The sequence below is a fragment of the Epinephelus fuscoguttatus genome, linkage group LG13, assembly GCF_011397635.1.
Source record: "Epinephelus fuscoguttatus linkage group LG13, E.fuscoguttatus.final_Chr_v1".
Lineage (NCBI taxonomy): Eukaryota > Metazoa > Chordata > Actinopteri > Perciformes > Serranidae > Epinephelus > Epinephelus fuscoguttatus.
The window spans coordinates 33434257-33450240 of record NC_064764.1 but is presented as its reverse complement, the minus strand read 5'-3'; the positions used below and the strand labels follow the sequence as shown (position 1 = coordinate 33450240).

Genomic DNA, 15984 nt, shown 5'->3' with positions numbered 1-15984 from the left:
AAAGAAAGAAAACCTTTAGAATCAGCACTGGACCACGCAGCATGTGGTTTCCATGGGAATGCGGCCAGTTTCATCTAAAGCAGGGTGGAAAAACGAAGTGAGAGCGCTGTAGATGGGAATGTAGTAGGTGGGAATTCTATTTCTGTATTACACAATGAACGGTTGAGTTTCACTTTCACCGTGCTCTGCTCTCTGAGAGTGTGGTGCTCTGAATAACCACATGGAATATCCATTCCAACAGTGCTCCTAATGAACGGTCCACCTCCTAAAATAGAAAATCAATATGTGGCTGCAGATGCTGATATGGTGGCGGTCCGCCATAAACAAATGAATGTGTGGGAAACCCTGGCTTTTCTATTCCTTCGTCTACTCACCCTCATGCCATTGTTCCAGCAGCTCACAATCCCGAAGCCTCCATAGTCCAAAAAATGTCCAAACAAAAGTCAATTTTCCACAGCTCATTATCCTGAAAACAAAAGCACATTGTTCTGAAAATAGCTATACACTCTCTGCCACCAGACGCACATGGCTAATTACTATGTAGAATGAGGAAGGTCTGATGACGTCATTGTGAGTAATAATTGGCTATGTGCTTCTGTCTAGCGGCGTGAGAGAAACAGCCCTTCTGCCTGTCTCGCAAATGCAACAATGGCACATGTGTGACATTACTGATTGCATGTGAGGAGTTTCAGGGCGGAGATTCGTTCACACTGTCAGATATGGGTCACTTCAAACATGAATGTTATCGTCTTGGCAGAAAGATCAGATCAGAATTGAGCATCAAACCCTGAAATGTGAACATGGCCTTTGACAGGATGTATGTATCATTGTTGTCTGTACCACACGGTTGATTGGACGTCCATACAGTCAAGGAAAGATGTCCATCTCGTGTTATTTGTTAAAAGAGCTCCACTGTTAAAGCTTCCAGACTACCTCATCATTTAAATCTAATAACTACAGTAAACGAACCAGTAACTGCTGAACCTTAGACGTCCCTCAGGTACGCACTGTTTCAGGTACTGTGCACCTTTCAGTTAACATGAACTGCAAACTTCCTTCAAACTAGACTCTTAAATTCCCCTTGGAGATTTTATTACTATTGGATGTTTAATTATGATTCTTGTAACTGTTTCTTTTAATTCCTTGTTTATTGTGTTTCTGTTTTTGCTGATTGTCCTCTTGTTCTCTCTGAAGAGATCTGAATCTCAACCAGACTGCCTGATTAAATCAAGATTTAAAAACTGTATCAGCCAGTGGGGGAAGTACATTTAATCAAGTATTGTTCTTTAGTACAATTTTGAGGTACTATACTTGCACTTTATTTGAGTACTTCTGTTTTATGCTGTTTTATACTGTACTAAAGAGCCAAATATTGTATACCACTACATTTATCTGACAACTTTAGGTAGTTTATAGATTTAGAGTGTTAACACCAGGGATGGAGCCAGACTCTTTAACATTCAGGGCTCAGCCTAAACGCAGGGGGGATTCTACAATAGCTATATATACAATTATTTCAAGTCATTTCAGATAAAAGAATGCCCACAAATCTGTACATTATTTGGGAAAAACATGATAGTTGCGAAGCAAAAAAATCATCCTGTGGAGCCAACATCTTGTTTTGTATCTAATTGATCTCCAGCTGTCTATCACTCTGAAACCATGACACAACTTATGTTGGGGATCACTAATTATCAGTCCTGCCACCTTAAAAGAGGCAACGATTGTCTCATGTTACTATTTTTAAGTTGCCTAACAGGTAAGGTAGGAATTTGGCGTCAACAATTTACTAATCTTGCAACCTGTCTTTGTCACACGATGTTGGAGGAAAGTTGACAGAATCCATGCTAGTATTCCTGGAGTGCATAGATCGTCAAGATTCAGGGCTTTTGAGAAAACATTCAGGGCTGAAGTCCCAGACGCTCTTACTTTTGGTACTGTAAAGGATACTGTGCAGGATTGTCAGTTACTGTTTGTAAAGCCAAACCCAGATTCACTCTCATTTGGCGTTTTGCCTCTCGACTATTGCATTTTTTCAGCACTGTGTCTCTTGGATACCTGCTGCTTACAGTCTGGCATCTGGTCGCTACCTTTTTACAAAGTTTAGACCTTACCTGAGTGCAGTGGGGGCACAATGGTCCCGAGAAAATAACAAGAAAATGATCAATTCAGGGAGCAAAATACGCCACCACACACTTCTAGTGGGTCAAAAGTGATGTTAGAGACAGATTTCTTCTGTATGAGTGTTAACATTGCCTTTTAGGAGAATCCTGCATAGTATATGTTTAAATCTGGGTTGCATCAACATGGATTATGATTAAATCATAGTTTAACTTTGAATCATGTTGCGCCAGACTTTAAAACTTGTTTAAGTTAAGAAAGATTCAATTTAAACCTTTCTTTAAACATCAGTTTAGTTTGTCATCTCATTTTTTTTCTGTTGCAAATGTGGTCCAGTATTAACTTTAAATTTCCAGTGGAAGAGATTTAACTTTTAAAATGGCTGCTTTTTTTGAGACATATTGAGCCAAATAATCAAGCTCCTCAAAGAAAGTTGAGGGACAGACTCAAGTACGTTTTATTATGCTGCTGAATTTCTCTATAGTTTTCCATTAAGACTGTCTGCCAGTTGCTTTAAAGCAGTCCTGAAAGTAGGGGAGAAATTAGAGCCTCTGACTTTTTGACTTTTTAGCTAGCAATCAAACAATACAACAAGGAACTTGACACAGAGCAGCCGAAACTTAAGTTCCCCTCTATTTTCTAGCCTACTTACTAGGTCTGTACACCGTGCACCATGTTTACTTATTTTAATTTGGGTAAGCAAAGGTTTTCTATATTGATTAAACTCCAATTAATGTTGTTTAACATCAATAAATTTGAACTTACTAAACAGGGATTAGTTTAAAATTGTGAAACAGAGCTCTGCTTAATTTCAAATGTGGATTGACTCATTTTAAATCTAGTTTTTCTAAACTCTGATTAGAACTAATCTTAGTTTAAATTAATTCTTGTTGATGCAACTCAGCCGAGTCAGACCAAGTATATTTTAATGCTAATACCTTGTACAGTTATTTAAAGGTCCAGTGTGGAGGCTTTAGGAAGAGTCTTGGCAGAAATTTAATATAATTTATTTTTTCTTTGTTTTCCGCACTGTGTTATATGTATTTCTTGGTTTTTATTGTATTATTTTTCACTGACTGCTCATTGCTTGCTCATTCCTGTTGTCATTTATCTTTTGTTGAATTTTTCTGTATAATGTTAGTTTACTTCTTTCGTCTACTTTTCTCCCTTTTTTTTTGTCATCATCAGTTTTTCTCCTAAAGTTGAAGGGAGGTCCGTTTGTATGAGCCTGTGGTTCCTTGACCTCCTTTGACATGTTTCTTCTATTTTTTTTTCTAGTTTACCATTTGGATTTTTTGCAGTTTTATGTGTGTGCAAATAAAAAATATAAAAAACTGTACTTTCTTTCGTGAATAATCACCTTAAAACAAGACTTGTTGTATTTTTGTTTGTATCATAGAATGAGTTGTTTATATGTACATAGGGAGCAGGTCCTTGTCTAACGAGATTGCCATGTTGCACCACCATGTTACTACAGTAGCCCAGAGCAGACAAACCAAACACTGGCTCCAGGGCCATTCACGTTTCCGAACTGGCCACCATAGTTATCAGCCCCTTTGTGACAAGAACGTCAGAAAAACACTGATGTTTTTTCCGTGAAACTGCTTTATTCAGTGCTTTTACCGGTTTAAATCATATGGGTCCATTTGTTTTTGGAAAGGAAGAGACCTCTCACTACAAACCTCCTGAACAATTAAGACTGAATAAATTCTAACCAGGAGAAGTTTCAGCTGGTTTTAATCTGCAGTCCTCACTGTTATATGCCACTAAATGTCCCTAAATCTGACACACTGTTCCTTTAAGTAAGAGTTTAAATACAGGATTGTTTTTAAACTGTGGTATTGCAAATTTAACTTCAGTAAAAGATCTGAGTACTTCCTCCAACAGTGGTGTCAGCAAACCCTTCATTATCAGTGCCCTCCTCCTGACCAGGGTTTAATGCAGTTCAGTCTCTGCCCGCCCGGCTCTGAGCGTCACTATTAGGGATAGAAACTTAAGTCTTTTATATTGAGATGAAATGATGTCGATGAAAATTTAAATTCATTTATCCAACCGGAGAGATAAACAGAGAAAAAGAGACCAAATATAAAGCTATTACAGGGCTTATACAGAGAGTTAGAGGGAAGTGAAGCTAAATTTAATTTGGTTATCGTGTGAAAATGCTCAGTGTTATTCCAGAGCAGTGAGGTTTAACAGACTTCACAGGTAAAGGTGACAACAAGGGATTAACATCATACATTAATGTCTGTTAATTTGTGTGTTTCTGCCTCTCCAGATCAAACTGTAACAGCAAATAAAGACAAAGAGCAGCATGGAAACGGCACCCAGAAGGATTTGGCTGTAATAGCAGGTCTGTTTTTTCTCTCTTTTGTGCTGGTTTATTTTTCTTTGCTTAATTGAAAATGAGTCCCAGCTGTTTGTTATTTGTCATTCTCTCCATTTGCCTCCATCTTAATTTTTTTTTCTTTCTTTTTTCTGGTCTCTTGATAACTCAGTCTTAGCTAAAGCTCATTTTCATTACTGCCACTCGCGCAGTCTTGTCTGAAATTAAATTAAAGTCGATGATGATGAAGGATTTCTGTGCGCCTGCTAACAGGGAATACTTTGTTTTGCATTTTATGTCTATTTACACATTGTTGTTGACAATAGAGATGCCCCGAGCTGATCTGCAGATCAGTATGAGACCAATAAAATAATTTTAAGAAGTGGTTTGACATTTTGGAAAATGCACTTTAGAGCTAAACCCAAATGTAACAATACAGTTACATGAAGTGGAAAAGATTAAAGCTGTCTGCTGGAGTTTGGGGTGGAAATTACAAGCTTTAAGCTACAGCTGGGCGATATGGCCTTTAAATAACATCTCAATATTTTTAGGCTATATCACAATACTTGATGTATATATCTTAATATTCTGAAATCTTCTTTTAAACTACTGTAGGCTACTATAATACTAAACTACTAAATAAACTACTGTTATAATAAAGTTAGATAAAAGAGTTACTATAAAGTTAAAGTGCTATTATAATAAAGCCAGATGAAATACCATCAAAATAAAGTTAAATAAAATGCTGTTACAATGAAGTCAGATAAAGCTCTGTTATAAAGAAGTTAAACAAAGAACTGTTATCACTTAAGTTAGCTGATGTGCTGTTATCATGAAGTTAAAGTACTATTAAAATAAACATAAAGAAAGTACTGTTACAATAAAGTTAAATAAAATACTGTTTGAATAAAGTTAGATAAAGGACTGTTACAATAAAGTTAATGTACTTTTAAAATAAAGTTGAATAAAGTGCAGTTATAATAAAGTCCAATAAAGAATTGTTATACTAAAGCTAAAGTGTCATTATGATGGAGTTAAATACAAAATAAAAAACTAAAATTAGTTTGAATTAGCTGAAGTTCTGTTTTAATGAAGTTAAGGTACTGTTACAATTAAGTTAAATGAAATACTATTGTGATAAAGTTAAGTACTGTTACAGTAAACTTAAATAAAGGACTTCATTAATAATAAAGTTTAAGTACTGTATACACGGTAAAGTTAAATAAAGTAGTATTATAATATTTTTTTTAAAAAAAGTACAGTTGTTATAAAGTTAAAGGACTGTTCCAATAAAGTACTGTTTTAATAAAGTTAAAGTACTGTTATAATAAAGTTAAATAAACTACTATTTAGTAAAGTTTAATAAAGTACTGTTATAATAAAGTTGAATAAACTACTATTTAGTAAAGTTTAATAAAGTACTATTAAAATAAAGTTAAAGTGCTGTTTTAATAAAGTTAAATAAAGTATTGTTATAATAAAGTTAACTAAACTACTATTTAGTAAAGTTTAATAAAGTACTATTAAAATAAAGTTAAAGTGCTGTTCTGATAAAGTTTAATAAAGTACTGTTATAATAAAGTTAAATAAACTACTATTTAGTAAAGTTTAATAAAGTACTGTTATAATAAAGTTGAATAAACTACTATTTAGTAAAGTTTAATAAAGTACTATTAAAATAAAGTTAAAGTGCTGTTCTGATAAAGTTAAATAAAGTACTGTTATAATAAAGTTAAATAAACTACTATTTAGTAAAGTTTAATAAAGTACTGTTATAATAAAGTTGAATAAACTACTATTTAGTAAAGTTTAATAAAGTGCTATTAAAATAAAGTTAAAGTGCTGTTCTGATAAAGTTAAAGTACTGTTAAAATAAAGTTAAAGTGCTGTTCTGATAAAGTTAAATAAAGTACTGTTATAATAAAGTTGAATAAACTACTATTTAGTAAAGTTTAATAAAGTACTATTAAAATAAAGTTAAAGTGCTGTTTTGATAAAGTTAAATAAAGTACTGTTATAATAAAGTTAAATAAAGTACTATTAAAATAAAGTTAAAGTGCTGTTTTGATAAAGTTAAGTAAAGTACTGTTATAATAAAGTTAAAGTACTGTTATAATAAAGTTAAAGTACTGTTTTAATAAAGTTAAATAACGTACTGTTATAATAAAGTTAAATAAACTACTATTGAGTAAAGTTTAATAAACTATCATTAAAATAAAGTTAAATAAAGTACAATTATAATAAAGTTAAAGTATTGTTATAATGAAATAAATCAAAGCAGAAATATTGGCAATGTTATTCTGAAGCACCTGGTTTGTCTCAGGCAGGAAGTGGGTTGATGTTTTTGATATGACCTTTAATCTTCAGATCAACTGTTAGCAGTTAGCGGAGGGCTTTTAAAAAGTGACATGACGATTTATACTCTATGTTTACTGGATGAATTTTATATATCCCACATGAAACAAGCCTGTGATACACTTTGTATAATCAAGATATCGCCCACCCCTACTTTAGCTAACGAATGAAGGGGTTTTAGTGTGATCATAAACATGAGCCCAGTCGAGGCACCATGCCACATGCCACACAATGAACAATGTCAGCTTGTTAAAAAGGAATTCTTTACCCACAAAATAACCGTTAGTATATCAGTTACTTCCCCCGTGTTACCTTGAATTTGTGAAGAAGACTCACATGCCTCTGTGGTGAACAAAGAATCCAAAATTGAAATACTACAAAATACAACAAATACAAAATTGATATACTAACAGTCATTTTGTGAATTATTCCTTCAAGGGATGGTCTGCTGGTTAGCTTAGCTTAGCATAAAGACAAGAGGCAGAGAAAACAGCTGGCCTGCCTCTGCCCAATGGTAACAACATCCCCCTCCCATCACTGAGCTCTAAAGCTTCATAATCTACAAGTTCTATCTTGTTTGTTCAATTCCAAAATCCAACGTGTACGTGTTGCCTGGCAACCGGCGGAGACTCCAAGAAGTTAATGATCCTACTTATTTATACTGTAGAGACTAAGACTGGTATCAATCCTCTAATCTTAACTCTTGACAAGAGAGGGAACAGACGTGTTTCCCAAAATGTCACACTCCTCCTTTAGGATGGAGGATTAGACGGAGGCATTTCTTAATTCATAAAAATCAGCTCCGTGAAGCCTGTCTAATTTCTGGACCTTTTATTATAGCGACATGTGCTTCATTTTAAAAACTGCCGAACAGTATGGAACTTTACCAGCTGCATTGTGTTAACCTTAAAGTCTGTGGTGTGTATTACTGCATGCATGTTTTTGTTTGTCAGATAAATGGCCGACGCTGGTCCATTTTGTGAAACGGCCAGTCAGAGATGATTTGTCACATCTTTAAACCGTGGCGGCAGCATCTTTTCTGAGTTTGCTGCAACCTCTTCTTTTGTGGTGAATCAGCCATTTTAATGACATGAGCAAATAATATTCCACCGAAACAAGTGTTCACCGCTGACATTATTTTACAAGGGCACTGACGCTGCATTCTTGGCTTTGTGCCGCCCAAGACGCTTGTGATTGGTTTCGAGAAATACAAACAAGCTAGAGCTTTTTTTCACCATGGCAGAATGATTATGTGTGCTTCAGACCTTTCTCTAGCACTGTCAAGATAGGTCTGGCTACAGGAGACTAACCAGGGGGAGACTGAAGGGTGGGCGCTACCAATGCGGAAGTGCAAAAACTGCAGTTCCTTTAATGGCCACTTGAGGCTGGCTCCAAAACAGAGTCAACACCCATTGACCCTCATGTTAAAATGCCCACCTTTACAGGAGAAATAAACATGTTTACAGCCTGCTACAAAAACAGTTATATGTTTTCTATGTCTAATTTTAACATTTATGACAACTGTACGAGGGGTTAATTTTTTATAACGTACCCGTTTAAGTTTCACTAAGGCCCCAAGTTACACATGTTAAAGAGCAGGGCTGCTTGAGTGACAGGCTGTCTGCGAGGTGTCGCTGCACTCTGTGAGTCAGACCCATGCCTCACTCCTTCATAGCTCCACCCTCTTTGACAAATAAGGTCACTCCTGGCTCCAAAAACAGCAAGATGGCAGCGGCCAAAATGTTAAACTCGAAGCTTTAAAACAGCAGCAAAGACCAATGGGTGATTATGATATAAAGTTATACTCAGGAATGCAATTACTTCACTGTATCTTTACATAGAAAATAGTGGTTTGCTCATGTATTATTGCTCTGAATGTTGTTTACAGCTCATTTAAAACCTTGTTTTTTGTTAGTTTTATAAGTAAACTTTAGATATTTTAATCACTCCTAGATTTGCTGCAATCATCTGTTATAGAAGAATTTCTCTAATGCAAGTAAACACAAAACAATCAAGGACTCAATTTGCAATTACATTATAAGCATGAACAAATAAAACCACAATTTGAATACACTAACAGAAGCTCCTTCAGTCATTAAATGACTTTTACTTGAACGCCGTGCTAATATAAGGAAAATTGAAAAATAAGTGGGATGTGGAGTTTTGTACTTTGAATCCAAGGACGGCATTTTGTGTTCAAAGGTAAGAATTTTTGCACAGTTAAACTCTGCTACAGATGAGTCAAAGCAAATTGCTGTAACCAGTTTGGGTCAGGATCAGAGGAAACTTAATGGGGATGGCCCCGGTGGGCAGCATTGTCCCCTGGTATCTGCTAATGTGTCTCCCCTGCTGTGTTCTCAGGTGTGGTCACAGCGGTGGTCTTCATTGCTGTCTGCGCTCTGGCTGTGATAAGCCGCCTCCTCTACCAGCAGCGGCGGGCCCAGAGGAGCAGCAGCATCAAAGAGGAGAACAGACACAGCATGTACACGGACTACAGGACAGAGCTGCACCTCCACAACTCAATCAGGGACAACATGAAGGAGTACTACATCTGACTACAGTGTGCACTCTGTGGACCCAAGCCACAAACTTACCTCTCTCTTATAAAGGACTAACAGGTGGACGAGCTGCTGCAGGACTTCTAACAACAAAACATCTCCGTGCCCTGGAAATTTTCCAGGAACACTGCAAATCGCCTGTAGCCTGTAGTCCACTCTCGTAATGCTCCAGTACAAGCAAGTGGGCTGAATCTTTACAGCTGTTAGTGTATTTGATGTTGGTGAAACTGTCAGAATCAAGCTGCTGTGGTTTCTGTCGTTGCAAAAATGTGTAAAGCAAAAGATGAATGTCTCGCCAGGGTGGACAAACGGGACGCCACAAGTGCAACGAGCGAAAGCTGCTGTCCATCTTGAATGCGCACAACTCAAAACATTATGTTGGAAACCCTCAAATGCTGAATTCTTCCACAGTACAGTGGGACTCACTAAATTGTACTTACGAGTCAGGAAATGTAGGCCAGGCCTGTAAGATATGCGTGCATTCGCTGCTGTCTTTGTTTTTTCAGTGGTGGTGAATGTTGTAGAAGAAGAAATGGGGACAATACTGCCTATACTGTATGAGTGCCTAATTTGCATACAAGTTTTTATTTGAACATTTTAGAAGTTATTCATGTGATTTGCACAAAAGCAATCGCATTTACATAGAGAGGAGCTTATTGTCATTCAGTTCTGCAACCCACTCTACATAGAATAAAAGGAAATTTGAATTTCCCAGTCATGCGCAACATCTGCCAGTTGACCATCAGTAATGACTCTTAGTAATGTTCCTTTCACTCGGTTGTTTTTCACTGCACTGTTTGAAGTAGCATGGAAATTGACAAACCCAAATCCTGTAATCTTCTGTTAACTGGATACGTTACGGATCCGTAACTCCTCAGCACTTTAGAGTCTTGTCCCTAAGAAGCATTGTACACCATTCAGACCACTTTCATTTAGTTGGAGGGGATTTTTAGCTGACGGTTTAGGAAATAATGGATTTTATTTAAGTGTGCAAATTCTGCTTGTGCGTTATTTTTTCATGTACATAAAAACCCCAAAGCGCTTGTGTATAATGTATCATGAAAGTAGCAGAAATAGGAAATTAAAGGGCGGGTCCATCTGCGTTCTTTTCAGGGTTTTTAAATATAAATGCCCACTCAGCTGTTAGCTAAAAGTGGTGACGAAGGAATAATAATAACTGAAAGGGTTCAGATATTTTTCAAGTATTTATCAACAGTCAGTGTCATATTTTCTCCACTTTACTGGAGCCTTTAAATCGCTCTCCTTAAAGCCACCAGACTCCTTTGGAAAAAACATTAATTTTACCTTGCAGAACACGGGAGTTGTGATCAACCGCTGCCTCTATCGGTTAATTTGTTTGTGTTTTTGTGTGAGTTTCGGATCTGAGCGAACATAGCATCCGCAGTAGTATGTTGCTTAGCTTCCATTTCGAGTTGGGGTGTTAAAGGAATGTAGCCAATTTGGAAGGTCATTAACACGCAATTCTCAAAAAAGGTTCAGCTCATTCATGAAGAAGCACATCAGGTGTGTTAGTTTATATGTAGCAACGGCATCATGTGAAAACCTACGTCAAGTCACGTGGGAAAATGTTTATAGAAGGGCTTGGGGAATAGCATGTTGGTGATGAAGGCCCTGGCATACCATCGGTCAATGTCGGGCCATCGATTAGCATCTGTTGCTCTAGTTTTTGCAAAGTGTCCCGCACCATTGGCACTAGCTAGCACATATTTTGGCTAATTTAGCATGTTCACTCTGATTGGCAGTTCAGCTCAGTGTACAAGAAGAGAATCAAGAGGGCGTGAGAACAAAACAAACTTGTTATATGAGTTAAGATTTTTTTTTTATTTAGCCATTAAGCTCTTTAGGTGAAAAAGTTCGTAATTCTTTGTGTCATTGTTTGCCAGTGTGTGGTAACTATCAACTATTATGTTGTTAATGTGCTAATTGGCAAACTAGCATCTCCAAACCATCCTGTAGGTGTCCGTTTTTGAATGACGAATACAGACTACTGCCACCTGCTGGTGTTGAGAGTTATTTCCTCTTACGCAGGCGCAGAACGTACGTGCAAGTTGGCTGTTCTGGCTGAGACACAGGCAACATGAGGTGATGCAACAGTCAGCCTTCATCACCACTTGTTCTTTGATGTGGGTTTTGTGTATTTGGGCCCTCAAACAAACTTCAACCGAAGTCTGAATGTTTGGATTTTAGTGAGAACGCTACTGGGAAGCTACAGAATGACATAAAAACCGAATAAAAGAAACAATGGACACGCCCTTTGACGGAGAGGATTATCATATTTCAGTAAATACAAAGCAGTCATATACACAAGCACATGCAGTAACAAATCTGGCAAACCATTCCTCCCCAAGCAGTATCTTTGGTGTTCTTTGGCAAACGGGCAGCAGTTTGGTGTGTACAGGAAGTGTTGAGCTCAGCAACTAACAGAAACTGGTTTAACCAGCATGCAAGTCATTTGCAGTAGTATGGAACAATCACAGCAGCAAGTTTATCGGTGCTTGTGCAGCTAAGGCAAGCGCCAGGGTCAACGTGTCACTCACAACCTTCTCTAATACATTTTGTCACAGTACTTGAGTGAGTTTGTACCACTGTTTAAGGTTGTAATATCTCAATTTCTAGCTGGGTGCAGGCAGTTCTCATTCTCTGTACCAGAATCCGTATATAACCCAAGTAATCATTAGCTAGTGAACCCAGTATAACCCATGTAGTTGTGAAGACTGCGATCACATGAATTAAGTACGGGAGTAAAGAAGGAAGTAGTACAAAGAGCAAAAGTCCGCATAAGGAGGCAGGTTGGAGAGATGGATGGGTCAAACAAACACAGGACTTTACCCGCGAGACCGGTGTTCACGTCTCGTGTGAAACCAAGTGAACTTTAAGTTATTTTAAGGTTTGTCATCACCATGTTTTTTTCTTAAGCTAACCTACATAACTTTACTTTCCTATACCTAAGGTAGATTTATGTTAAATACAATACGTTACGTTCGTAACTTCATGTCAAGTACAGAACGTGACAATGTCCAACTGTGTTTCTTTTCCTAAACCTAACCTATGTACTTTATATTAAGTAGGTTATGTGATGATGCCTATGTTTCTTTTCCTAAATCTAACCTACATAACTTTACGTTAAGTACGCAACACAACGTGACAATACCCAACCATGTTTCTTTTTCTAAATCTAACCCACGTTACTTTCCTAAACCTAACCTACGTAAATCTATATTAAGTAGGTAACATGATGATGCCCAACCATGTCTCTTTTCCTAAAGCTAATCTACGTAACTTTACGTTGAGTATGTTACGTCATGTACGCACTTTTATGTAAAGTACACAATGTGACAATGCCCAACCATATTTAGTTTCCGAAATCTAACCTATTAAACTTTCTTAAACCTACTTTGTGTAACTTAACATTACAGTACATTATATTTAGTACATAGGTTTATGTTAAGTGTTAAGTTACGTAACGTGATGACGCCCAACCATGTTTCTTTTTTACTAAACCTGACCTACATAACTTTACTTCCCTAAACCTAACCTATGTAACTTTAGGTTAAGTACATTATGTTAAGTATGTAACTATATGTTAAGTACCTAACGTAACAACACCATTCTTGGGGCGCTAATTTGTTAGATATCACACCAACTGTTTTATGTGGATGCGCTGCTTTGTGATATAAAAAAGTCAAGTGGACAGAAGAAGGTCGGACTCAAACTGTGAAGTATCACAGTGTAGACCTGGTGCGTATTAAACTCAAAAAGTACTGATACAAAAGTTTTGTTTTGTCTTTTTTTTTTTTTTTTTTTTTTTTTGCAGCGCTATCCAGCAGTGCTTAGAGCTTTTTGCAACTTAGAGAAAGGCCACTGTGTCACCTGACATGATTTGTTTATTTATTTATTTATTATCTGGATTACAGGGATAAGTGGTGTTTTCTATTTCAAGCAGAAAACTTTTTTATAAACATCTAACACTGGTTGATCCTAAGAAAAAAATAATCCATACCTACACTAACAAGGCAAAAAGTCTAGCGCCAACTTTAGTGGTCCTGTAATACACATCAAAAAAAGAATTAAAGCATGGATGAAAGATGGAGACTTTGCTTTTCTAAGATCCTTACCATGAGAGGGGGAAAAGGTTTGACCTGCAGGTGGTCAAACACATTTCAAAATCAGCTCTACAGATTTAGCTTATTGGCTTCAGCTGCTTTCGGCAGGTTAGCTGTCTTTGTCAGCATCAGTTGTGCTTTGAGCTTAACATGCTTCACACGAGCCCAAAGGAACGCTGAACCTGAGGCTGACAGGACTGGGTAATTGTTTCTAGAGCATCCTTTCATGAATGAATGAAGTCATTATAATTCGTCTTCTTGGGATCATAAATGTCTGTAAAATTTCAACGAAAGAGATCCAACAGTTGTGAAGACTTCTCACTCTGACTCCAGTTTTTGGACCAATGCACTGATGGACTCACGGACATGGATTGAGAGATGGATGGAAAAAAATGACAAACAATACCGCCCCTCCTGGAGCCCCACCGCTTCTATCTGGCTATAGATTATGTGACTGAAAGCGACACAGGGAAGTGGCATGGTCAAAAGACAGGGTCTGGATCGCTCTGGGCCCCATCTGTGCATGTCCTTGTTATCTAAGTATGTCTCAAGATGTGATAGTCTGCAGATCTCCAGTTACCAGTGAATGAATACATACCTCTCAGAGTGTTTTGGTTATATCGCAATGGGTAATATCGCGTGGTTACTTCTTAATGATTTGTATAGCTGCAGTTTTATTAAGGATCTATTGTATAGATGTATAATTTAATAATAAAAGTGAATATATTGATTAATTCTCTTTGGTAAAATGGTTTGACTTCAGCATCTGTAAACATGGTCTTGTGCTGTTAAGACTGTGGCAGCCTAGCAGCAATCAAAAGTCCAACATTGTTAATGGTGTTTGCAGGTTGGAAGCCAGTGAGGGACTACATTCTTGTTGGGGTCTGGAGAAGGAATATTCGCTCATATAGTGCCCAACGAGCGAAGGTCGTCAGTGACACATGAAAAGGTATGTTGCTTGTTTCGTCTTTTTAAAATATAGCTACAAAGGGATGAAAAATTTGACACATATTTAGAGACAGTTATACCAAAAAGTTGACTTAAATCATGTCCAGAAATAAAAGGGCTTTTGAAGAAAGGATGAATTCCTCAAAAATTCCCCCGACCGCTGACCTATGGGCTTTTAAATTAATCATGCTGTTAGAAGTGAAATTACTTTAAAACTTGCCAGACGGCTCCGAGCACAGTGAGGTCATAAGTTATGGCAGTTGGCTTCTTAACCTGAGCCCAACAGGTCCTGAAAAGCTTGACAGGTCAGACGTTGTTCAGACCAAAAATGTGAGCTGTTTGGTCAGGTTAGGTAGGGCTCTGGCTTTTTTAAATAAATAAAAAATATTTTTAAAATACAGGCACGGAGAGGAGAAGAAGCAGCCAAGCTCAGTACTGGGCTCTCTGTTCTTTCTCACGCCCTGAGCATCTTATCTGGCTGGGAAATACAGCGTTGGGAGTCGGTGATAAAAACCGAGCGTGGTCCATTTTCCACTGGAGATGTGCGTAGCTCGTGCAGCCACACAGCCAGTGTGTCTGTGAGAAGCCAACTGGTGTTTTCTGGGTGGTGGTTGAGCTTGGTTAGGCTCAAGCGCAGTATTTTATGTGATGATGTTGGACATACCAGGTTCAGGCTTCAACTCACACGGGTCAGTTCGGTTCAAGTTGTAATATCTTCGGCCCGTCGAGAACTACAGGTGTCAGGCACAAAATGTGTTTACTCACGTGCTAGCAACACGAAAACAGTGCCAATGCAAAGCCTATCGCTGTTGCAGTTTCGTTAGGTTTAGGGAAAGAAAAGCACTTGGTGAGTGTTAGAGCCATTTCTAGGATTTCTAGTTTCCTATTATTATTTGAGTCGCTCTAATGCACCACCTGACCTGGCATCTCAGGCACCTTTAATTAAAAGCAGGTGTGCTGAAGTGAGTGTGGAGCGTGGAAGACGCCACGGGGTTACAGTCTTTAACTGTCGTGTCTGATGTCGTGTTTGATGAAGTCTTGTTTTTGTGAAGGCCTGTTTGGGGAATGTTCGTTCGGGGATTTTTTTTTTTTTTTTTTTTTTAAATGCAACAGTCAAGACCGTCAGTTTATAGCGTCATCTTGCAACTCTTCATACTTCCTGCAAATTAGTCAACTCTAAAATCAACCGAAGCACCTGGATCATCAAAACCGAAGACAGGAGCGGCTGTTTTTGAACTTACTTGGAAGCCCCAATAGTGAGGTTTAGAAAACATAAAAATAGAGTACTTGTTGAAGTTTAGGAAAAGATCGTGGTTTCGATTAAAATAACTACATATGAGCCTAAGTTCATTTATGTACTCTGCATAGTTGCGTAAAGTCTGTGAAGTCATGTAAATACCTTGACTTTTGGTTTCACACAGGACACCAACAGCATCTCCTGGTTTAGAGTCCATGTGTGACCGATCTATCAGCCCTTCCACCCGCCCATGTGGACTTTCTCGCTCTTTATACTCCACCACAACAAATGATCCTCATTGACTTTGCATTGACATTG

The 15984-nt window shown here is 37.6% G+C and overlaps 1 protein-coding gene across 1 annotated transcript in view; it reads left to right on the top strand.

Moving 5' to 3' along the window:
- cntnap5a (contactin associated protein family member 5a) overlaps window positions 1-14006 on the top strand; it is a 185780-nt gene extending 171774 nt beyond the window's left edge. The window contains exons 23-24 of the mRNA XM_049595075.1: window positions 4397-4471; window positions 9161-14006. Coding sequence (XP_049451032.1) covers window positions 4397-4471; window positions 9161-9354 — 269 coding nt within the window. The 3' untranslated portion in view covers window positions 9355-14006. The remainder of the gene's footprint in view (window positions 1-4396; window positions 4472-9160) is intronic.
- Window positions 14007-15984: the final 1978 nt, after the last annotated feature.